Source organism: Macrotis lagotis, chromosome 1, assembly GCF_037893015.1.
Source record: "Macrotis lagotis isolate mMagLag1 chromosome 1, bilby.v1.9.chrom.fasta, whole genome shotgun sequence".
Lineage (NCBI taxonomy): Eukaryota > Metazoa > Chordata > Mammalia > Peramelemorphia > Peramelidae > Macrotis > Macrotis lagotis.
Genome location: NC_133658.1, coordinates 811512129 through 811538008, shown reverse-complemented (window position 1 = coordinate 811538008; position 25880 = coordinate 811512129). Strand labels below are relative to the sequence as shown.

The 25880-nt window shown below is 36.5% G+C and overlaps 1 protein-coding gene across 2 annotated transcripts in view; it reads left to right on the top strand.

The window, feature by feature from the left end:
• The window catches only part of RAB30 (RAB30, member RAS oncogene family), a 123957-nt gene extending 98166 nt beyond the window's left edge, over positions 1-25791 (top strand). For both annotated transcript variants that reach the window (XM_074217006.1, XM_074217007.1), the window contains exons 3-5: positions 2326-2409; positions 12214-12397; positions 14841-25791. In XM_074217006.1, coding sequence (XP_074073107.1) covers positions 2326-2409; positions 12214-12397; positions 14841-15091 — 519 coding nt within the window. In that variant the 3' untranslated portion in view covers positions 15092-25791. The remainder of the gene's footprint in view (positions 1-2325; positions 2410-12213; positions 12398-14840) is intronic.
• Positions 25792-25880: the final 89 nt, after the last annotated feature.

Genomic DNA, 25880 nt, shown 5'->3' with positions numbered 1-25880 from the left:
TTCATCACTTTTCTATACCACAGTTGATTCCCATTTGATTTGATTCCCCAGTTGATAGGCATCTCTTCAATTTCCAATTCTTTGCCACCATGAAAAGAATTGCTATAAATATTTTTGTACATGTGTTTGTTTTTTTTTTTACCATTTTTTCATGATCTCTTTGGGATACAGATCTAGTGATATATTCATTAGCTCCATTCTTTTTTTTTTTTTTAAGTTCCATTCTTGAGAGAGAAAAATGAGCTAGAAAGATGAAACTTGCCCCAGGTCACATGGTTAATTTTACAATGACTGATCAAAAGGCAGAATGAAAACAGAAACCTAGCCTGTACTTTTTTCATCATCTGAAGATGCCTCCATGAAACATTTTTGCTATTCTTCCTCCACCTCCAATTTCCCACCCAAGGATTACACATCAGTGCTTTTTTATTTGGAAATGTTTTTGAGGAGTAGTCATCTTCTACTGCTTCATCATGGTGTGGTGGGCACCTCTGAGTTCTCAAAAAGTTATGCCAGTGGAGCCTAAGTTTGACCAGTCATGCCAAAATGAAAAAGCTTTGAGAATGGTTCTAGCATCAGAATGTGTCTGCTTTTCCAGGACCTATCCTCAGAAGAGAGGCTCCTCACCATGTTGCCTGGTGATGCATTCTTTGACTATGGCAACCCATGGAACAAAAGAATAGTACAAAATTGTCCCCAGTGCTGAGTGAGCCTCCTCTCTTTCCTCACTGACTCTGGAAGTATGGCAAAAATTGGGGCAGAGGATGCTAAAAATCAATAAAACATGATAGGCCAGTATGGATGGTTGGACCTGCATCAGTGGAAGGAAATGGTATCTACAAAGATGGGAACAAAAGTGTTGTTTTATGGTCAGCTGCATGGGGGGTATTTTTTGTTTTTGCTTGAAGCAGCTGAAAATTTGGGGAGGAAGAAAGAGGATGCTAAAAGTGAAGGGAGCTGGATCTTTCCTGAATGCCTCAACTTGGGTACAGTGAGTGGTGATGATGGTGCATATTTCTTGGAACTTGGTTATCATATTTTACTTCATTTAGGTTATGATAGGAATCTGTGGGGAGCTATTCTCTCAACCCCCATCCTTTTTTTTCCTCCTTCTACTTCTTCCCTTTCTATCTCTTGGATGATAGGTATGATTTTTTTTAAAAAAATCAAATTTTATTCAGTCATTTAATAGTCACCATTTGGATGTAGAATACTTTCCTAGAGAAATATGAAAATAAGAATGACAGCCCTGCCTTCACTGAATTTATAGTCTAGTAGAAAGATATGGTATACAAAAATACAACAAATATTACACAGCAAAGAGATATATAAAACAAAATGCCATGTGAGTAAGGTATCAGAAACATATAAAAATAGGGCAAACTCCAATTTGGATCATCTTCATTGTGCATGGTTCTAATTCCATGACCAACTTCCTAATCCTGAATTCTTGGTTAATATCTCTTGTTTACAACATCCCAGGGTTTGCATTTCATGCTATCTTATCCACTTGTTGGTTTTCATCTTTAGACTTTCATGGTCTTGTCTCAGTAGCAGTCCTCTCCTGCCTTTTCTAGCTTCATTCCCACTTCTCTTTCTAAAGCCTTCTATTTTTTGTATTTTGATGGCTTTTTAATTGCTTCATTTTTCTTCCCTTTTACTCAGAAAGAGTAGATATTTTAGGGTCTGCGTCAAGATGAGGCTACCCTCATAGAAACAAGAATGTCTCTCTCTACAGAAGACAATTCTACAAGCATTTATGAAGCATTTTCTGTAAGCCAGATATTGTGTAAAGCCCTGGGGAGACAACAACAAATGTTTTCAGCAGTCCCAGTCCTCAAATTGTTTAAATTCCATCAGGAGAAAAAATCATGAACATAAATAGGTAAACTGAAAACAGATATGAAGTAATTAAATTTGGTGGCAAAGACAACTAGCACCTGGGGAGAAATCAAGATAGTCCTCACAAAGAAAGCAGAATTGAGCTAAACCCTAGGAATTCTGTGATGCTGAGTGGAGAAAGGTGAGTATTCCTGGTGTGGAGAGGCAGGCAGGACCTAGAGGGTTGTGTATGGGGAACAGCAGATGTGAGTCCAGCTGAATTGTTGGGTCTGTGAAAGAGAGTAGGTGCATTGAGGAGGACATCAGACTAGAATCTGACTAGGAAGGGTTTTCTGCACCAGAGTTTTGTTTCTGAGCAGGTACAGTGATGAGGTGAGCTGGCCTGCAGGAATATCAGTGTGTCAGCTCAGTTCAGACACAGGCTCCACTTGTCTGGTGTGGGCCAACTGCTATGGTTATTTAACTCCTTTCTATTCTTTTTAGGGTCTTTTCCCACCAGGTCAAGGAGCAACGATTGGGGTTGACTTTATGATTAAAACAGTGGAGATTAATGGCGAGAAAGTCAAGGTAAGTTTCTAGAATTTTAATGAGACATCCATTGTGTTGTTTGTAAAGTTAGGGGAATAGTGAACTTTGATGATGATGATGATGATAAAAAATTAGTTAGCATTTCTATAGGGCTTATTCTCTGCTAGACATTGTCCTAATCCCTTTACATTATCTCATTAGGTCCTCACAGTAATTCTGGAAGGTAGGTCCCTATTTTATACATGAGGAAATTGAGGCCAACAGATGAAGAAATTTGCCCAAGGTCACATGGCTAGTAAGTGTCTGAATCTGGATTAGAACTCAGAGCTTCCGGGCTCCAGGCACAGTGCTCTTAACCACTGTGCCACCAGCCGCCTATAATAGGTTATCTATCTAAATGTACATACACATTGTTGTATATCACATGATATGTATACCACATGTCATATGTGATACACAGAACCTCCTGGTATATATAACATGATATATATATGTATGTATGACTTTCTGTGTGCATAGTACATACATGTATATTATATTTTGTATGGGTCTTTTACAAATATCTCATTTGACCCTCACAACCACCCTGAGAAGGGGCTATTATCCCCATTTTACAGATGAGAAAACTGAGGCACAGAGGTTAAGTGATCATATAACAAATGGCACATCATATAAATTATATTTTACAGAATATATCATATAGTGATAGATATTACAAATGTAATATAGTAGATTCTATTAAGTCATTTGATTTAAATTTGTCTTTTAAAAGTAAAACTATAATTATTAGCCCATGCAGAAGGTGTTTATTTCTAAAAACAAGAAGAGTCCTTCCAGCCCTTCTGTGAAAGCAGGTGGGATGCTCTTAACATCTGATGACTAGGGTGGATTGAGGATTTAAAATGATTTCATCCGAGGATCAGTTGAAAAACCTGGGGATGTTTTGTCTGGAAAAAAGGACACTGTAGGTGGGATTTGACTATTGTCTTTAGATCTCTTCAAAGAACTGTGATGCTAAAGAGGAACTAGACATTTTGGTGATCCCAAAGGGCAGAAGTAGATTCAATAGATTGAAATGATAGGGAGGCAGAAGTAGATTCAATAGATTGAAATGATAGGGAGGCAGATTTTGACTGAATTTTGGGAAAACTTCCTAAGAATTAGGATTATTTAAAAAAAAAATGAAATAGGTTGCCTTTTCCCACCATCAGAAATGTCAAAGCAGAATACAGATAACCATTACTTGAACTAGGTTGCTGAGGCCACTCATACTTTGGATGAGCCTCTTCCAACTTTGTATGTGTGGGTGGTGTAGTGGGTAGAGCATTGGCCTTGGATTCAGGAGGATGAGAGTTCAAATCTGGTCTCTTGCCACTTACTAGCTGGGCAAATCGCTTAACTAATTGCCTTGTATCTAGGATCATCTCCAGTCATTCTGATTCATAGCTGGCCCCTGTACCCAGATGACTCTAGAGGAGAAAGTGAGGCTGATGATTTAACAGTCTCCCCTCACTCAAATCCAATTCACTTGTTTGTTATGGCATCACCTCCCTGATGTTGTGGTCTTCTTCTAGAATGGAGAACAAATATTATTATTATTATTATCATCATCATCATCATCATCATACTTTTAGTTAATATGGAAAATAATTTCTGCAGTATGAAAAGAGAACATTTAGCATATTATAATGAGGATGGTTAAAAACTAGCTCAACCCTTCCCATCTTAGAGACAACTATGAATTAGTGGAAAGACTACTAGATTTAGAGCTAAACTGGGTTTGAATGTGGTTCTGTGATATGTGAGCTAAGTAGCTTTGAAATAATACTTCCTTGTTGTGGTCTTTAGTTTCTTCATTTGTAAAATTAGGAGACTGGACTAGATGGTCTTTTTTTTTTTTTTGCAAGGCAAATGGGGTTAAGTGGCTTGCCCAAGGTCACACAGCTAGGTAATTATTAAATGTCTGAGACCAGATTTGAACCCAGGTACTCCTGACTCCAGGGCCACTGCTTTATCCACTGTGCCACCTAGCTGCCCCTAGATGGTCTTTAAAATCTCTTAGTCTTAAAACAGAATTATCCTTTTTCAGAATTGAAACACTAGAGACAATTTAGTGATTCCTGGATTCAGGCTATTAAACAATACTGTTTCCTATGAACGTTATAAAAAGAGACCATTGAAGATTATGTTCTATTAATAGCTATAGGTCACATATATAGATTTCTTTTTTTTTGTTGTTGTTCCTACATTGTACTCTTACCTATGAATTCTTTGCATGTATTTTGACTTGAAAATAACTTGCTAATTAACTTTTAGAAATCTAGAGGACTTAACCTTTTAAATAAATTGAATCATATAGTAGTAGTATTGATAAGGGCCCCTTTCTTAAATCCTTACCATGTTGGACATTCTATCATAGAGAATTATTCCCCTGGCAATGTCTTTGCCCCCCCCCCCCATTGGTTAGATTTTACAATGAAGTTTGAGTCACTTAAAGGAAAGGCATTAATAATAAAATAGCAACTCCAAGGTTCTGACTGAAGAAATTTTAGCATTAAGATGTTGGTTTAAGCATTTAAGATTTAAACACAAAACATTTTGGATTTCCTTTTTTTGTTGGGGTTTTTTTTTTTTGGTTGTTTTTATGGGGCAAATTGGGTTAAGTGACTTACCTAGGGTTACACACTGCTGATTCCAGGTCACTGCAGCCACCAAGCTGCCCCTGAATTATGGATTTCTTTTTTTTTTCTTCTTTAAAGATTTTATTTATTTGAGTTTTACAATTTCCCCCCTAATCTTACTCCCCCCCCACAGAAGGCAATTTTCCAGTCTTTACATTGTTTCCATGGTATACATTGATCCAAATTGAATGTGATAAGAGAGAAATCGTATCCTTAAGGAAGAAATATAAAGTATAAGAGATAGCAAGTAAAGACGATAAGATATCAGTTTTTGTTCTAAATTTAAGTTACGTAATAGTCCTTGGTCTTTGTTCAAACTCCAGAGTTCTTTCTCTGGATACAGATGGTACTCTCCATTGCAGACAGCCCCAAATTGTCCCTGATTGTTGCACTGATGGAATGAGCAAGTCCATCAAGGTTGATCATCGCCCCCATGTTGCTGTTAGGGTGTACAGTGTTTTTCTGGTTTTGCTCATCTCACTCAGCATCAGTTCATGCAAATCCCTCCAGGCTTCCCTGAATTCCCGTCCCTCCTGGTTTCTAATAGAACAATAGTGTTCCACGACATACATATATCACAGTTTGCTAAGCCATTCCCCAATTTCCATGAATTGTGGATTTCTATGACAGAGTCCTTCCTTCACATTAGGTGCTTTAGAAACATTGTGTTGAGAGAGCAGAGAGAAAAACTCAAGAGACAGAGGGAGGGAGGGAAGGAGAAAGAAAAGACAGAAACACATTAAGAAATAAAAGGAGGGAGAGAGAGTTAGAAAGAGTTTTAAAAATCTTGGTTTCCTGAGTTAAGGATAGAAATAGTAGATGGGCAGGCCTTCTTGGAAGGCTGTCCTGGGAGCCCCTGCAGTCAGTTGGCTCTATTCCTCAAATTAGTCCTTCTTAGCAATGAAATCCATACCAAATACAATAATGAATGGTGTGCTAAGTGTACTGGAAAACAAAAGCAGGATGTGAAAGCCATGTGAATGCCAAATAGAAAATTCAAAAGCTCAGCATACTGGGGTGACAGGGAGGGGGAAGGAGGGAGGAAGAGAATCGGGTAGAGGAAGACCTTTGCAAGTCTGATGCTTGCAAAAGAGAGGAAGGGATTGCTAATACAGGAAACCTTAGGAATAGGCTCTAAAAAGGAAGAAGTTGAATATGAAGGACTTCTTTGTACATAACGCTTTCTTTAATTCTATATTTTCCTTCTCCTTAGCCATCTTTCAATATAGGAGAAGTTTAATTAGAGGATGTCTATGGTCCTTGATTGAACTTTTTTTTTTTTGTTGAGGTCTCTTACTTGTTGTAAAGTCTGACATTTATATGGTGTTTTAAAGTTTGTAAAGAGCATTGTATAGTGTATCTCATTTGAACCTCACAATCAACCCCTTGCAATCAAAGTAGGTACTACAGGTATTGTTTTCTTCAATGTATAGATAAGAAGACAGATTCAGAGAGGTTAAGTAACTTATCTAGGGACACTGTTATAGCTACTTCCTATGAAAATGGAATTAATGTTTTCATATATGTAAAAATAGCATGGGGCGGCTAGGGGGCGCAGTGGATAGAGCACTGGTGCTGGAGTCAGGAATACCCGAGTTCAAATCCTGCCTCAGACATTCAATAATTACCTAGCTGTGTGACCTTGGGCAAGTCATTTAACCCCATTGCCTTGCAAAAACCAAAACAACCCCCCCCAAAAGAAAATAGCATGAGGTACACCACCATTTATCCATTTTCTTTTGAGGATACAACAGTACTCATATAAATATATCATTCAACAGAAAAGAAATTAGTTATATTATTTATGGTTAGAGGTTCTGGGTTTATATCCCAGATCTGTACTTTATTATGTGGGTGATCTTGGATAAGTCATCTAACCTCTGCACCTTAGCTCCTTAGAAGTTCTTAACCTGAGGTCTGTTGACCCTAGGTGTCAAGAGGTCCATAGATCTTAAGGGTCCATAAACTTGGATGAAAAATAATTACATTTTTATTTCAGCACAGAAAGTTTGCTCTATAATCCCATTTATGTTGTCTTATTTTATGCACTAAAAACAATATTCTGAGAAACAGTTTATGAGCCTTCATCAGAATTCTATAAGGATTCATGACAAAATGAGTTAAGAATCCTTGTACTACATGATCTTTTCTAATTCTAAATCCATGTTGCTTATAAAACTAAAATTAGGAAAATAATTTATTTGAAATTTTGCTGAGACATTTGAGTATAATATGAATTCTTTGAAGGCAAGGACCATTTTCAGATAAGAAAAGGGAATAAGCATTTACATAGCACCTACTCTGTGCTAGGCAGCAAGTGGCACAAAGACTCTCCTTCCTGAATTCAAATCCAGCCCCAGACATTTACTAGCTGTGGGACCCTGGACAAATCACTTCACCCTATTTGCCTCAGTTTCCTCATCTGTAAATTCACTGGAGAAGGAAATGGGAAACCACTCCAGTATCTTTGCCAAGAAAATCTCAAAAGGGATCATAAAGAAACGACTGAAATGACTCAACAACAGTGTTAGCACTATGCTAAAAATTTTCATAATTATTATTTCATTTGATCTTCTCAACAACCCTGGAAATAGATGCTATCACTATCCCCTTTTTAATATTTGAGGAAACTGAGGCAAACAGAGGGTAAGTAGCTTGCCTAGTCACACAGGTATCTGAGGTTAGCTTTTTATTCTCAGTGCTTACCAATAGTATCTTGCACATAGTAGGTGATTGACGTGCAGGTTTTTTGGATTACAGGAGATAGCACTTGAGTTGCCATAGTAATAGTTAAATTGGATTACATTATAATTGTTATCTTTTGCCTTTCTTTATATCTTCAGTTCTTAACACAGTGGGTAGTACAACATTTAATAGATGCTGATTCATTAATTAGTTCATAAATAGCATTAGTTTGGGCATAAATCAAGGGACCATTAAAGGCAGCTCTAAGCTATTAGCACATCAGTTTCAAAGCCTGTGGAGGAAAAAAATAAGAGAACTTTGATTCAATAAATATTTATTAAGCACCTAGAACATGCAAGGCACTGGGGATATATAAAGACAAAAAACCAAAAACTCAAACTGAAAGCGTGTCTGCCTTCAAGGAGCTTACATTCTGAGAATATTTTTTTGTCATCTTTGGCAATTTGTCTTATATGAAGTGAAACCCAGGGTTGTTTTGATTTGCATGTCTTTTATTGTTAGTAATTTTTAGCATTTATGTGAGTAGTCTTAAGTATTTCTATTCTTACATATAAGAAAACTGAGTTTCAAAGAATTTAAAATCTGGTCTGAGGTCATACAGCTTTTGAGCCTCTGAGGTGGGACTATGAGGGTCATCTGAATAAATAATAAAGCTTTGAAGATTGTAACTTAGCCTAATATGGGGTCAGAAGACCTGAGTCTGAAGCCTCACTGACACTTCCTATCTGTATATCTTTGAGTGAGTCACTTCATCTTTTTGCTCAGTGATGTACAAGGTCCCTTATCTGCATCTCCAATAGTATTAAGAACCATCTCCTCTGGAAGATCAGCAAGCATCTATCATACTGTTTGTGGATATTCCAAGAACTGAGAACATAGGGGTTAAGATGTTTCCTGTTTCTTTGATATTATCATCTTGAATCATCTGATTCAGGTCCCACAGAGGCTCAGAGAACTCTAATGAATGACTTGACCAAGGTCACCTAGAATTTTCAGGTCCCAGGCACAAAAAAGGATCCAGCAAACTTATTTCCTAACTCTCCTTGATTTCCTTTGAGCTATATCATAAAGAGCTCTTGGGTTGGAGGTCTTTTCTGTGTCTCTTGTTGCCATTGGCCTTTGCCTAATCACTGGGTATTTCTTTCCTTACTCATATTTGCCTGGCCTTATCTTTCTTCCATAATAATAATAATAATAACATATTTCTTCCATAATAATAATAATAACATATTTCTTCCATAATAATAATAATAACAACAATAATAAATAACAACTCATATCTTTAACATCTTAACATTTACAAAGTACTTTTTGTACAACCTCATCAGATAGGCCTTACAACTTATATTATCTCCATTCTACAGGTTGAGAAATTGAGGCTTTGATAAGTGAAATGGCTTGTACATATAGGTAGTTAGTGTTGGAATGGGATTTGATGCTAGGTCTCCTGATTCCAAGGTCATGCTTCAGGATACTATACTGCCTTATACCCATGAAAGAATTTGGGGTTAAAGATTTTACTACTAACTAAAGGAATAAAGATTAAAAACAAGAGAAAACAAAGGCTTTAGCATAGAGAACATCAGAGTATAATTATATCCTGGGGAGAGCCCTAAGAAAGCCCTGGAAGTAAGCATAAGTTCTTGGGTTAAATGGCTGTCTTAGCAGGAGTATTTGTCTGATGGACCATGAAGATCAGTGTAATCTTGGGAACTAAGAAGTGTGATCCTAGGAAAAACTGCCAGTGATAAAAAGAAGCCAAGTTTATTGCAGGTTTAAATAGTTTAATCATCTAAGAGTACAAATCATTGCAGGCCTTGAACCTTCAGATCAAAACAACTATGTTTCATCTCAGACCCCAAATTCCTGTTTACTGAGGACCCATCATAGTTTTTTCTTGTTGTCTTTCCCATTAGATTGTGAGACCTATGAGGGCAAGGATTGTCTCTGGCCTGACACATAGCAGACTTAAATAAATGCTAATTGACTGAAAGTCCCACTCTTGTGATTATTAAAAACCAACAAAGATTAAGCTGTAGCAGCTCAGGACCTTTGCCAAGTACTGAGTGGTTCAAAAATCTGCTGAAAGGAAGAGGTTTTTCTACCCATCATGGGCAAGGTAGAAAAGAGGTGACAGCTGGGGTTCTTCACTGAGCCAATTTCTCAGGGTGGGGGTGGGTGGGGAGAACATTCCTGAATTTAGGAATTTATCCTTGTTAAAAGATGATATCCACTCTAGTTGGCCTTGCTAAAGGAAACTGTATAAAGTAAGGAGAGACAAGACCTCAGGGCAAGTGGTACATGCTGGCCTTATGTTTGGGTTCACGTATCGGGCATCACTTAATTGACCCTGGGAAAGAGAAACTTTAGAAGAATTTAACATCCCTGCTACTTAGAAGGTAAATAGTCAGTAGAAGATCTGGGATTGCTGAAAAAATTTGCAGGCCAATAATCCTTGTATGCCTCATGGGAGGCCCAGGTGACTTGGCCAGTTATCTGGCTGTCTTGGAAGGGGACACTTCCAGAACAAGTATCTTTCCTGGGTCAAACCCAATCCATTTCCAGCTTTCTTTGTGCTCAAAGTTCCTGGCCATCACCATTTACGAGGTTTGTCCATACTGATAACACTCATGCTGGCTGTTTATTTCCACCCATTTGTTTAGAAAAGTCATGATCCCCCATTTCCTTCCCAGAAAACCAAATCTATTTTGACTTATACTTTGAAAGATCCCTGGTTTCTTTAGCATGGATAATCATTCTTAATTTTTCATTGGCAAAGTGATATTTGAACTAGCTGATCTTTGAGGTGTCTTCTGTGATCTTATGATGCTTCATGTATATGCTCCTTTGATCCAACAAACAATTATTAAGTGCCTATTGATTGTAGAGTGGTGTTTTATCCACTTGGGGAGATATTAAATTTTGAAGGGAAATGATTAGACTTGGTCCCTGTCCTCTAAGAATTTACAGGTTTAGAAAGAGAATAAGCTCCATATATACAGTAATATACAATCTTATATGAATTTGCTTTCTATTTTTTCTTTATCATGGGATTGTATAGATGAAATTCCAAAGAGATTTACTGTCTTCCTTTTGATTTTTCTTGTTGTGTTATAGAGGTAAATGTTAACAGCTAATCAAGTCATTTGCCAACTCTTGTTTTGACCTCCACAAATACATTTCCTTTCCCACCTCACAGAGGCAGCACCCCAGACCACATGTCTAGCACCTGCATGAATTATTGCAGTAGCCTAGTCTTCCATGTGGGTTCCCGGCCTCAAGTCTCTCTCTTTTTCTCTTTTCTCCAATCTATATTCCACACAGTTGCCCAAGTGTCCTAAAGTGATCATGTCACTCCTGCTTAAATTCTCATGGCTCTTGATTACTTCTAGGATTAAATTTCAACTGTTTAGCACTTAAGGTCCTTCAGTTCCTTCCTACCTTTCCAACCTTATTACACATAACTCACTCTCTCTCTCTCTCTCTCTCTCTCTCTCTCTCTCTCTCGGATTTTGCAAGGCAAATGGGGTTAAATGGCTTGTCCAAGGCCACACAGCTAGGTAATTATTAAGTGTCTGAGGCTGGATTTGAACTCAGGTACTCCTGACTCCAGGGCCGGTGCTCTATCCATTGCGCCACTTAGCCGCGCCTTACACACAACTCTCTTTCAGAAACATTGTGGCCCTGCCAAACTTGTCTTCTTGCAATCAGGTCCTTTACTTGTACTACCTCTTCATCCAAGCCTCTTGGAATCCCTCACTTCTTTCAAGGCTCAGTTTGAGAATAACCTGTATAAAGCCCTTCCTGACCCAATCACTGATGCCTCTCACCTCCTCAGCCAATTCCCATGTACATATTTTATAAAGATTTATATTTATAAATCTCCTCTTGCTAAATTATAAACTCCCAGAAGTCAGGGACTATTTTACTTTTGTCTTCATACAGTGATGCTTGTGGTTTGTGTGATCTTATCACATGTTGCTCCTATAGTCAGTGACAGAGGAAATATATTAAAAAATACTTATTAAATAGAGATTTGGAAAGGACTGTAGGTTTTCTGTTTTGCTTCTCCAGTTGCTGACTGAAATGCTAAAAGTCATATGAAAGAGCATGGCCCTTCAGCTTCCAAGGGAATAAGCTGGAATGTCTGACTCTTCTGTGCCTTGAATTTCAAAATCTTTTGAGTACTAAAGCTGAAAAGGGATTTTTTTTTAAAGCAAGCCTAGAAAAAAACACCAATCAAACCACAAGTTAAAAAAAAATCTCCATTCCTTTTTTCACCTTTTGGTTCCTGCCCTAAAATACTCATAAGAAATAAGAAGTCTTGTATGGTTTTCTAGGCTAGAAAATGATGATGGAAGCATTTAGTTGGAAGCCCTGCCATTTCCAAATGATGGCATGGAAACCAGTGCTTTCTTCCTGTCCCCAACCCATTCCTTTCCTTATGTCCCCAAAGCTGCAGATCTGGGACACAGCAGGACAGGAACGGTTCCGATCAATTACCCAGAGTTACTACCGCAGTGCCAATGCCTTGATACTCACCTATGATATCACCTGTGAGGAATCCTTTCGCTGTCTTCCAGAATGGCTAAGAGAAATAGAGCAGTATGCCAGCAACAAGGTCATCACTGTATTAGTGGGTAAGTGAGGTTCAAAAATAACTCACAATAATAAAAAGAGTTCACATTTGTATTGAACTTTGTGGTTTGTAAAACCACTATGTGCATTTCTATAACTTATGCTGTCTTATTAGTAGTATTATTTTATATATATCATCTATGTCTCTATATCAAATAAGATCTCATATGAACCTTCCAACTCTGAAATTTAAGTTTGGAAAGATCATGTCCTTATATATACCTTGTATGTAGTCGAGCTGGCAGCCAAACCCAAATTTCTGGTTCTAAATCAATTGCTGCTGGACAAAATGCCTTTGTCTTTATTTTTAAAGAAGATATTGATCTTTGGGCATGAGAGATTCAGTCAATGCCCTAAAACCATGCCTCAGCATCCATCTTAATAACAAGGCTAATAGGAGTTCCCATATACAGATCTCTTTAAATGGGCTTTCCTCACAATTACTCCTTAAGATAGAGATTGTAAATATTATCCTCATTTTATAATTAAGAAAACTGAGGTTCAGAGAAGTCAAATAACTAGCTCAAAGTTTGTTCAGTCATTTCAGACTCCATTTCGTGACCTCATTTGGGATTTTCTTAGTAAAAATATTGGAATGGTTTGCCGTTTTCTTCTGCAGCTCATTTTACAGATGAGGAAATTGAGGCAAATAGGGTAAAGTGACTTGCCCAGGGTCACACAACTAGTATATGAGGCCAGCTCCAGCTTTCCCTGTCTCCAGGCTTGGCACTTTATCCACTATAAACCTAGTCGCCTTGCCCTCTGCAAAGTTACAAATGTAAGAATAGAGTCTGCCCTCATGCTACTTTTTTTTCCATTTACAAATTTCTATGACACATAGTCTGTGTTTCCAAGGAGCTATAAAATATATCTCTTGAGATGACTTACAAGTGATTTCATTGTCAGGAATTGGGTTCTAATCCTGAGTCTAATCAGAGTCTGCTGATTATAACATATGTGACCTTGGGCAGATTACTTCATCTCTAACCTCCACAACTGTAAAATGAGGACAGGGCCTTTGTGATTTTTAAAGCCCTTCTGTGCTATATCTGTGTTCCTATGAATCATGAATCTGACATGTGTTAACACTGTGAGTCACTTGACCTCTGAACCTCAGTGTCCTCTCTTGTAAAATGGAAATAATACTACTTACTTCAAAGCTATTGTCCTAAGGAGAGGACATTATAAATTTTAAAGTGATATCAAATTGAGGAAGTAAGGTCAAGAAAATATGGGGAAAGGGAAGCACTGATCAATGGTCATATACAGTTAACTCTTCACCCTATCAGTTCTGGAATTTAGGCCAGTAGAGATCAAACATAGTACTAAAAAGAAGTCCACCCCAGGGCTGAGGCTAAGATAAAAGCTACCTAATTGGTTTTCTTTTTTCCTTAAACCTTTTCTTTATATAACATCTAATGAAGATTAAAAAATAGATCATGTTTTCAGCTAACAAGTCCTTCTATGCCAGAGCACTAAAGAAATGAGTTATTTTGTTTAAATCATTAAAACATCTAAATGGCTTCAGTTATTTTTCTTCTTACATTTAATCTTGATCTTATACAATTCTAAATTATTGGAGGAGCCCATTTGGGATATTGCTGTGATTTGTTTTTTGATCTTTTGGAACACAGAACTGCATTCTGATCTAAAAGAGTGTGGCTTCCTGAAGTGGTAGATGAGCAAGCAAAAATGAGAGTTTCAGAGAAATACACCAAGATCATTTTTGACCTCTAAGTTTGTCCCTTAGAACTGTCATCTCCTGCAGCCTTGTAAAAAGTGCTAGTAGCTAATTTTCAATAATGAAAGCCTGACTGTTAAGAATGCTTACTGCTGTTTCATCAAGTGAGAAATAGAAACTCAAGTTTTAGAAATCCAGGCATCATAATTATTGGTGCTATTACCATATAAATCATAATGCTGGGTTTTCCCTTAGTAGCTAGCTGACTGACTTAACTTAGCAGATCATGGTTCCAGGCTGCAAGACTTACTATTATAAATTTCCATTAGCAAAGTCCATATGCTCCACTGAAAAATTTGCAAATAACTAGATTATTTTTTTAAAAAAGGAGAATCTGGAAACACTTTATTTGGGTCAATGTGGATAGAAGCTTGAAATGCTAATTTACTGGGTAAAAGTGTAAGTTGCAGTTTTCCAGAATATGAGGTTTTACATCTCAGACCTTTCAGAGGTTGTGAGTCAAAACACTGCTTTCTGGGATTTCATCCAAAGACATTAAATGAAGATGTAGAGAGAGAGACTGGAGGGGCAAGCTCTATGTGAAAGACTGCAGTAGGTGGAAGTGGCATTCTAAAATATAAATGACAGTAAGAGTAAGTCTTTTTCTCACCAATAGGAAGTGTCTTCAAGGCTTGAAATCAATTGAGATGTTTCTGAGCTTACCAAATCCCAAATGGTGAATTTCTGTTTTTCTCTTGCTACAGGCAACAAGATTGATCTAGCTGAAAGGAGAGAAGTCTCCCAGCAAAGAGCTGAAGAATTTTCCGAAGCTCAGGACATGTATTACTTGGAAACCTCAGCCAAGGAATCTGATAATGTGGAGAAATTATTCCTGGACTTGGCATGCCGACTGATCAGTGAGGCCAGGCAGAATACTCTTGTGAACAATGTGGCCTCCCCTTTACCAGGAGAAGGAAAAAGCATCAGCTATTTGACTTGTTGTAATTTCAATTAAAAGCTGGTACAAGACAGAGAAGGAGAAAAGAATTCATGCCTGCTCTGATAGGCCAGGGGTTCCTGGGAGGTAGAGCAAAGATGGTGGTTCTTGCTCTTTGGACCTTCTGACTTCTCCAGGTTCCTTACCTTAAAAAAGCATGGCAGGCCAAAGGCATTGTCCATAGGCCAACACTAGCAGAACATTCATATGGTTTGACCCTTTTGCAGGCTTGGGCTGGAGTAAGAGGAAGATTGCACTAGGAGCTCCTTGAGATGCTGAGCATGTGCTGTGATAGTTGCTTTTTGTTTTTAAAAAAAGCAAAAAATAAACAACCCCCCAAACCAGCCTTTCTGGACCTAGTGGAGGGGAAACTTCCCTTCATCACCTCCTAAAGGAATGATCCTGCCCAGTGCTTGGTGAATGGGTAGGGTCTTCTCTGGGATCCTTTAAGCACCTCGATTTTTCTAGCCTGCCACTGGGAAGGCCAACTACAATATCTATGGTGGGACAGCCACATCCTGAGGGATTTTCAGCACCAATTCCATAATAAATTTGAAAAGCATTACATCTCTTGTCCACACGCCCTTTCAAAAACCTTGGAATTGAGAAATTCAAAGGACCTTTGATTCACAACCAACAATCATGGCTAACAAAGGATACAGGCCCTGTGACTCCTTTCGGTGCTAATGGTTCAGCTGACAATTCCTTAGACCAAATGTTTTACTACATTAGTATCCTCTGAATGTGTTATGTAGAAATAAATAGGGGGAAGTATGATTAAAAAGTGCTGTTTCTCAAAGTCTTATTACCTCCTTTTCTAGATTAGAACTGAGTTGTTCAGAAGGGGCTATATTTCTCTTTTAATGTGTTAGAAAAGGGGAATCTTCCTTACTATCCACCATTTTACCCTTCCTTCTACACTCCTCCTCATTGCTTCCTAAACCCCAACTCTATATAAAAGAAAACGTTTGAAAATTATTTTTAAAAAAGGTTCAGCAAATAGTAATATTGTTCTAAAGTAACAAATTAGCTCCAAGAAATTAAGGATAGTATCAAATGTATAGAGCAGAACCGACCAAATACTGTGGTTACTGATGACAATGCAGGGTTCAAAGCAGAGCACAGTCTTGATGTAGCCCATCAAGCCTTTGACTAATTAATGCCTTTTGAGATAATTCTTGTCATATCAGTTCACCAAGAACTAGATGGACCTAGTGGAGGGAAAACTTCCCTTCATCACCTCCTAAAGGAATGATCCTGCCCAGTGCTTGGTGATTATGTTAAGTGCTTGGTTAATATGTTAAGTGAGCAATAGGTAAGACATATCCAGAACCATTTTGTGTTTGTGTGTGTGTGTGTGTGTGTGTGTGTGTGTTACCTTCAGAAATGGTAGTCCAGTTATAATTTTGGCACTTCTATAACTTTCTGACTCATCATCTTTCATGTTACTTCTTGTTGCCTTTAGGTTTTAAGTCTCCAACTCCTATGTATGTATGTTTGTATGCCTTGACCAAGTCAACTAAAATTGAAAGCATTTACTTATTTTTGCTCTGCTTTTTTTAGTGCCATATATCTAACATGTTTCATTTTACTCACTGATGTAAATGCAAATTGGAAACAAATCTACCATTGTATGTTATCAATCCTTGTGAACCTTTATGCAGTGTGCTATTTAGAATATGATAAGGGATGGACAAAGGAACAAGGGGACTATGTGAGTTGGTGGTTAAGGAAGAGTTCAGTCCCAATATGATTACATTTGAAAGCTAATGAATTGAATTGTATTGCAACAACATGGTGTTGAAAAAACATTTCTGGCATTTTTTTCATTGAATTGGGGGGGGGTTGCTCATTTTCTTTTTCTTCTAGATTTCTCTATCTGAGGGGCTATATACATGACTAAAGGGACTGGATCAGAGGTTGTTTCGAGACTAGATCCTGTATGTATGGTTGAATCCCATCTCTCTTAAGATAGCTCATTCCACTAGAATGCAAGTTATTATTAGAATTTTTTTCCTTACTATGAACTTTAATTTGCCTGTATACAACTTCCATCTGTGGCTCCTAGGTCTAACTTTTGGGAAGCTCATGACAGTATCTAAATCTTGAAGACAGCTGTCATATCAAACCTCCCAAAGTCCTCTCTTCTCCACTAACATCTCTTGTACCTTCTGCCAATCTTTATAGGGCATTTCTAATCCTCTCTACATCTAGATCTGCTCTGTCTTTTCAGTGTCCTCCAAATACCCCAAGAAGGGTAAGACTTAACCTCTTGCAGTAACTTTGCACCATATCCATAGGTAAGTTGTGTTTTTTTTTTTTAATTAAAAAGGTAAAAGAAGAGCTTCAGAGATTCTTGAAGAAGTGGTGCTACCAAAGCCAGGCTCTTTCCAGTATTTATCTACCAATCCACTGTGCCACACTGCTCTCTTCCCTCCATACCTCTCCAATCTCTCCACCCACATAAATGTCACTGCTAGTGTTGGATGCAATGACCTTTTTTAACAGTGACTTTTTCCCAATGCTGGTACAAAATTTTTGACAATAATTTGTCTTGGTACAGATACTTTTGAGGTATTCTGATCTCAAAAACATTGTTTCCACCAACTCCTAATCTAAGGTTAATTTAGCTAAGTGAAGTGAATGATGGGAGCACTCAGAAAATCAAAGGATGACCTTCATTTACTTTTGACTGGGCTACTAAACTATCAATGAATTGGGAGATTCTGTAGAACAGAATAATAATGTAAATATAGTTTTCCTAAATTTCAGCAAAACAATGGCAGTTTCTCAAAATGTTTTTGTAGATAAGATAGAGATATGTGGGCTGAATCATATTGTTGTTAAGTGGATTTGGAACAGATTGAATGATTGAGTCAATGTGAAGAAAGATCTCTATTGAGTAACCACAAATTTTCTCTGTACTCTGTATTATTCAAGATTTTTATCAATGACTTATATGAAGATAGACAATATGCTGTTGGGATGCCATGAAGGTGGAAGGGATGACTAAAAGGTCTCAACAATTTAGGACTATGGGCCTAATTATAATAGGAGAAAATTCAGTGAATTTAAGTCTAAAGTCCTAGACTTGGGTTAAAAAAAAAGTATCTGTAGAAAGAGGATGTGTTAGTTACGGACAGACCATGTCATGTAAAAATGATCTAAGATTTTAGTGTATCACAAACCTAACAGTATCACCAGTTTGTGGCAGCTAAGAAAGTTGATGAAATCTTAGATTGTATTATTAGAGACATAGTATCTAGAATAAGAGATGTGACACTTCCAGTTTTCTCTGGAATACTGTGTTTAGGTCTGACAACCACAATGTCTTCACAAGGACTCTGTGAATTAAGCAGGGAAAGTGTTATTCCCATTTTACCAGAAGGAAACTTTGGCTTAGAAGAGAGAAATAAGTTACCTGAGATCCATAGTTAACTGCAGTAGATCAAGTTTTTGAACCCAGGTCTTCTTACCAAGTGCAAACTCTTCCCACTAACCTGTTTGGAAATGCAGGGCATAAGAAATTACTGTAATTTGCAGTAAGCTTTGGGGAACCAACTGAGTTTCTATTCTCATATAAAACCAAATGAAGTGATTTGGTTTTTATCCACTTGAGCAAACTTGATTTAAAAAAAATGAGGAACTGAGTAAATAAAAGGGAACTTCAACACCAACAAGAACGGAAAGAAAAAGTCCTCACTTTGGAAAAAGGCAGCTATGAGCAACATCTGTTGATAAAGGCAATGGCATCAAAGACAATGAACTGTAGTTCAAGGCTTCCTCATTCTTATTAAATCTCCATGTGACTCTCAGAGTTGAAAAGGTCCTCATGACTATAGGTCATTTAGTCCTGTTCATACCTGAGATGTGTGGAACCTGGCTGTGGAGTCAGAGGACCTGTATTCAAATTCTGTCACCAACAGGATTTAGTCCATGTGACCCTGGGCAAGTCACTTAGTTCTCAGTCTCCTCATCTCTAAGATTTAGGGGTTGGATTAGATGTCCTTTGAGATCTTTTCCAGCTCCAAATCTGTGATTTTTCCAATAGCAAGCATTCTCAACCATTTTTGGGCTATGACTACCTTAAGCAATCTGTTGAAATCTATAGATCCCTAATCAGAATAAAGTTTTTTAAATTCAGAAAATAAAGTAAAAAAGGATTACCCATGAAGCCAATCATGTTGAAATACAATTGTGTGTGTGTGTGTGTGTGTGTGTGTGTCTGTTTTAAAATTTCATAGATCTCCACTGAATCAGTTTATGGTCCCCTAAGAATCTTAGGTCCTCACAGAATCTAAAGTCCTTTTTCTAGTCCCTAATTAGAGACCTCCAGAGATAGGGAATGCACTGTCTACTCTGGTAGCTCATTCTAAGTTTTAATAACTTCACCATGACAGAAGCTGGGGGCTTAGAGGTAATGATCCAAGGCAACCTACACCTGAATAGGAATTTTTCTAAATTGAGTAGGTATACTATTGTGGGGTTTCTTTATTTTGAACAAAAATCTGTCTCTGCAAACATTTTATTTTCCCAAGATCTGCTTTCTGGAGTCAGACAGAATGAACTTAATCCTTTTTCACAAATCCCTTCTAAAAGATACCATTATCTTCCAGAATGTGGAAAATAAACATTAGGAGTACCTACTTTTTATTGTTTCAAATTTTTAAGTTTTTCTTTTGTGAATTATTTTTATGGTCATAAAATGGTCTCTCCTCTAATATTGCTTTTCCTTACATGCACTGAACTTTAACACACACAATTTGCCTAGTAAAAGCAAAACACCAAGGATGAAAGAGAGGTCTTTGCCCTAATGAATCAACTGATCTTCAAGGAGTGGAGATATGCAACCCACTGTCATGAGAGATGTTTATTAATAGGAATGAGTCAGGTTTTTGAGAAACACCTAAGAAGTGGCTTCAAAACAAGTTATTTTAGGTCTTGAAATAAATAGAAAATATAAATATATGGAAATAAGCATAAAACTGAATGAAGATCTTTTTTGAATGTGGATTATCATTTCTTAAAAATTCTTTAATTAAGAACATATTTATGTAGATTGATAAGGGAAAGAGTTCTGAGTAGGAAATGATCATACTCATAAATCTAAAATGTACCATGGTTAGTAGAAAGCAAACTGAACTTGGAGTTAGAAGATATAGGGTCAAGTTCTGACTTCCAACAGTTATTAGGCATATTAGTTCCCAGATATATAAAATAGACAGTAACCCTTATATTACTGACCTCATGGGACTGTTGTGAGGAAATGAATTTTTAAATGATAAAGTACTAAATAGTTGCAAACTGTTATTTGAAGCATGAGGGTTTTTTGTTTTTCTTTTTTTAACTGCTAATGTCCGATAAAGATTTTACTTCCCAAACAAAATTTAGAATTATAGATTCAGAGTTGTAAGAAACTATGGAAGCATAGAGTTCAATCTCCTTATTTTACAGATGAGTAAACTGAGGCATCAAGTAGTAAATACAGTATCTGAGACAGAATTTGATTATAGGTCCTTGTCTAATATACCAGACAGGATCTTATTTATTTGAGGTATTATACTATTCCCATAATCCTTTGCTAATTTTCTTCACTAAAAATTGAAATATTTCATTCTACTGTTTCAAACCTTTTGCTTTCAGGAAATTTAACTTTTTAACCTAAGTACCCTATAATGTAATTTAAATCTCTTTTCTCTTGTCTGGGGAGATGAAGTTGATTACCTTGTTCCCTTTTGTAAATTCTCGCTACTTCCCTTGGAATAATTGCATTTTTTGTCCATTTGTACTTATCTCTGTGTGAAAACAAAATAAGTACTAAATTGACTTCTCTTTAGGCTCCTTTTTTGGTATCAATTTTGGAGAAATTATATAAGTGATAACCTGTGATTACAAATATACACTCTAAACTTATTGCTCATAGGTATTTTTGGTTTTGTGATTTTCTTTCACTAAAAACAGAGTTTGATACCTCAATTTCAATATCTGCCAGTAGAATTTAATTCTTACTGACAACTTGAAGAAACTGTAGATCTCTCTGAACATGAGAAATGATAATAATGGGTTTGCCATTTTCTGTTCCAATTGTTGGATCCTTAGCTCTTCCCATTGAGTTTTCAGCTTCCTGATTTTGCCCTTGTTGGTTCTATGGGATCCAATTGGCCCATTCTTCTCACTACACAAATTGCCTAATGTCTTTTCTTCTGATAGAAATGTCTGCTTTCCTGTTCCTACTTTCAGAAGAATTCTTCATCTGTTGTATGCTTTTGCTGAGACAAACAGACACACAGACGCACAGACATACACATACACACACACACACCCATCCTTTGCATTGGACTCTTAGAAACCACAAGTTTCTGCTTGTTGAATCTTGTTCTAGAACTTCTGCCTTGATCGTCATGGGAACCTTTCTATTGATAAATAAGAAATTCAACTTCATACATGAATTTCACATATTGGATGAATGTAATTTACAACACTATTGCTACTTTCTCCTTCTAGGCTTATATTAGGCTCTTAATCTAAAAATGGAGTCACAGATACATTCAAAATTCAAGTTTCTTTACAGAATAACGAAAGATAAGTTAAAATAGAAAAGCTTAATTTATTAGGATTATCTGTCGCTAGTTTATTGAAACAATGAATGAGTTTAGTTTAACTGAGTTACATAGATAGGATTAGACTAAATAAGAATAGCTGAACTATATAAGAGTGGAACAAAACTAAGGGACAATTTCCAAGGAATAGTCATGGACGATATTGTGTTTTGAATGTAATAGGAAATGCATTTGTCACCTATCTGTAACTGCAGAATGTTATAGAGATTTTTGGTGGTTATTTGACAAAAATGAAGGTCAACAAGTACACACCAAGAAAATTTAAATCTTTTAAAGTCTGGTAAGTAAATTGTTGGTACATTCACCAACTTTTAATTAGGGAATCAAAAGCAGGAAAAAATATGCCTAATGTAAAAAAACCCAGTTCATCTACAAATTGAATGATATATGACTCAGCAAAATTATATTAAATTCTAGAATACCAATATTGTCTTTTTACAATTGGGGAAAATTCTTCAGAAAAATAGTTTGAAAAAGATTGATGAGAATTTTCTCATTGTACCTTCCTTTTCAGTGAAAACACATTTCTTGAATTAAAATCTAGCTTGAATTTGCTGAATAGATTTTGCATGGTATATTGTGAATTTATTCAATCTTCAGTTCATTAAGTATTTAATAGTCTCTTATTCTGTATAAGTAACACTCATTCTTCCTTGGGCATCTCTGATTTTTGAAGTTAAGGAAAGGCACCTTGAGGATTGATTTTTTTTTTCGGTTTTGCAAGGCAAATGGGGTTAAATGGCTTGCCCAAGGCCACACAGCTAGGTAATTAAGTGTCTGAGACTGGATTTGAACCCAGGTATTCCCGACTCCAAGGCTGGTGCTTTATCCACTATACCATCTAGCTGCCCCTTTGAGGATTGATTTTAAGAGGTACTGACAAGTGTTAATAGTTAATCAAATCCTTGTTTTCACAAATTATGATCATAAATAGATTTTGTAACTTTAAAAGCCAGACCAGCTTCAGGAAGTTTTTTTGTGGAAAGGTAATTAATGAAAAATTGGATTATTATGAAAAAAAAGAAAAACCATGTTTTGATTCAGAACAAAATAGCTCTCAGCTCTCATAGAAGTTATTTATACCTTTTTCCCCCCCCTGCTTTGAGGCAGTTGCTTAATTGTTTTACTCTTTCTTTTACTTTAAAGAAACCCAGCTCAAGTCCTTTAAGTGGACACAAAAAAATATTGTAGTTAGATGGGAGTTTAGAGATTTCTAGGTAAAAACACTCATCTTGGTGAAAATAATTTACATTTACATAGCACTGAAAATTTACAAAGTGCTTTCCTCATAACAATTCTGTGAGGTGGGTATGACACATTTTATTATTACTATCTCCATTTTACAGACAGGAAAATTGTGGCTTAGTGAAATGACATGTTCATTTTCAGTTACTGAATGTCAGAAATAATTCAAACCCATTTCCTGGTTTCAGATATGGTTCTCTTTCGATTCCCCTATGTTGCCAGATGGGACAAATAAACATTTTTAATAAGTAAAGTAATATGTGTAATGGACAACTCATTGGCATGTTCAAAGTCCCCTATCAGGCTGTGTTTTAGATACGGGAATCAAGTTCAGACTCAAAGACTAAGTTGTCACTTTAGATGGAATTTCAGGAAGAAGTTCTATTTATTGATCAAATTTATAACTAACCTATCAGAAATAGCCTGGTACTGTGGAAACAAAGTTGGATTTGGAATCAGAGGACCTGGATGCTTAAATCCTGATTTTAATACTTTGAAGTTGTAAACATTAGGCAAGATGTCTCACTTTCCAGCTCTAAATTCTAAGAGCCTAAATTTCCTTCTCATGCATCCATCCTTTGAAGATTTTTTTTTAAACCAAGAATGCATTTTATACATTGACTTTATCCTTAAAAGTCTTGTCAGTTCTACTCAATTCAATGCCTATTTACTGAGTGCTTTCCACATGAGTCCTATGTTAGGAGCAAAGAGGAACATTGTAGGAAGATAAATAAGTTCTCTACTTGAAGAAAATAGTAAAATTGCTTTAAGTTTCCATTATTAAGGAAGATAATCATGAGTAAAAATGGAGCAAAAAATGTATTTTGTACAAAGGATGAACGTGTGAAGACTTATTGTGGTTGTTCAATTGTTTTCTGGTGTCTTGACTCTGTGACAGTTGGGTTTTCTTGGCAAAGATACTGGAATGGTTTGCCATTTCCTTCTCCAGCTCATTTTACAGATGAGGAAAGTTGAGGCGAACAAAAGTGAGTCACCCAAGGTCACAAAGATGTCTGAGGTCACATTTGAACTCAGGAGAGCAAGACTTCCTGACTCCAGGTCTGGACTCAATCCACTGTGCCACCTAGCTACCTATGAGGACTTGTTTACTTATAATTAAGCTTATTAAAAAAAAAACTGGATGAAATTTCTAACACCTATGCTTTTTTGTAAATATAAATTTAATGCTTGCTCTGCTTGGGGGTTTACATAGCCATTAATATTTGTAAGAGCAAATTAGTTTTATAAACAGGAACTTCTTAAGTACATAATACAACTAATGTTCAAACATATGATGAGAAATACATTTTGGAGATATTGTAGAGGACTTCACATTTCAAGCAGGAGTCTCTGGGGCTTGTTTTTCTCATTTTTAAAATTAGTAAGTTGAGCTACATAATCTCTAAGGTGTCTTTCAATTTTAATGTTCCATGATATCATAGATTACATGTCTTCTGGGGTATCTTTTAATTTTGAGATTCTATAACCTATGCCATATACATAGGATGACATTACTAATTATCAGTGAGGAGGCATGATTTTGCATTGTTTTGATGGTGGTGACAGATCTATATTACCTACATTTTCCCAATTAAATTCATCAAATATAAATTGAACAGAGTGGAAAAAACATTGGATTTGAAGTCAAGGAACCTTTTTATCAGAAGTATGAATCTTTTATAACATCTCTCATTAAGGAGTCTTTCAGCCTCCATGTGAAGCCTCTACTTATAGGGAGTCTACTGTCTCCAAGTCAACTCATTTTATTTTTGGACAGATTTAATATTAAGGAAGCTGTTCTTTATATTAAACTGAAATCTGCCTCCTTGTAACTTACATTTATTAGCCTATTGGGTCAAGCAGAATAAATTTAATCCCTATTCCACATGAAAACACTTTAAGTATTTAAAGGCATCTTCATGTTACCCCATCTCCTCTTCTTCAGGCTAAAATTCCCCAGTTCTTTCAAATGCTATCCATTTGCCTTTATCTCATAGAAGAGGGTATCAAGCAGAATCAAGATAATTTCAATTAAGAAGGATCCTGTTAACAACAGCTCCCAAGTAAATCAAAGACCTTGATCTCACCACCTAACATATCCTGCTCTTAGGAACTTACTATCTTTTGGGAGAGATTTAGCATACATACAAATAGTCCAAAACAGAATTATGATAGCTAAGAGGCTAAATTGTAGGGGAAATATAAGAAGCCAGCCCAAATTATATTTGAGTAGTAGCGAGACTAGGCCTAAGGATAGGCTTCTAGGTTTTTAGGCAAAAAAACAAAAACAAAAAAAAACCTTTGGTGGATACAGTTTACCATTTGGATTGTTTTGCCTTATCATTTAGAAGCATTTTCTCTCAATAAATGCAGGTGCAAGGGGCAGCTAAATGACAAAGCCCTGAGGCAGTAGAGAGCCAGATATGCTCTATAGAGGCCAAGAAATCAAGTTTTCTCAGGGCTTCTTAGAGTTCATGGTGGAAAGTAATATCATTACAAAAAGTTTACAATGCTAAACTATGGAGTATAGACTTATTTTTGGCATTCCTTACAGTTAAATTATCGAAGATTATTATAGTAGTAGATGGCTGCCCTTCTCATGCTGTGAGAATTCTAAGTATTGAATCTTTATATCTCAAAAGTTATAACAAGGTCCTTTTCATTTAGGCAACAGCAAGAAACCCCTCCAGGAACCAGTTAATTTGGTAAATATGGAAACTGACTTCTTTGTATTTGGGGCCACCAACACCCATCAGTAGGTGACTAATGATTCCAATTGTCTGCTGTTATTGAATATAGCAGGCATATTGTAATTGCATGCTTCAAAGAGCAAAAGAAGCCAAGAGGTAAATAATGGGCCTATATTTAGTGTATATATATATATATATATATATATATATATATATATATATATATATATATGTATATGTATATGTATATGT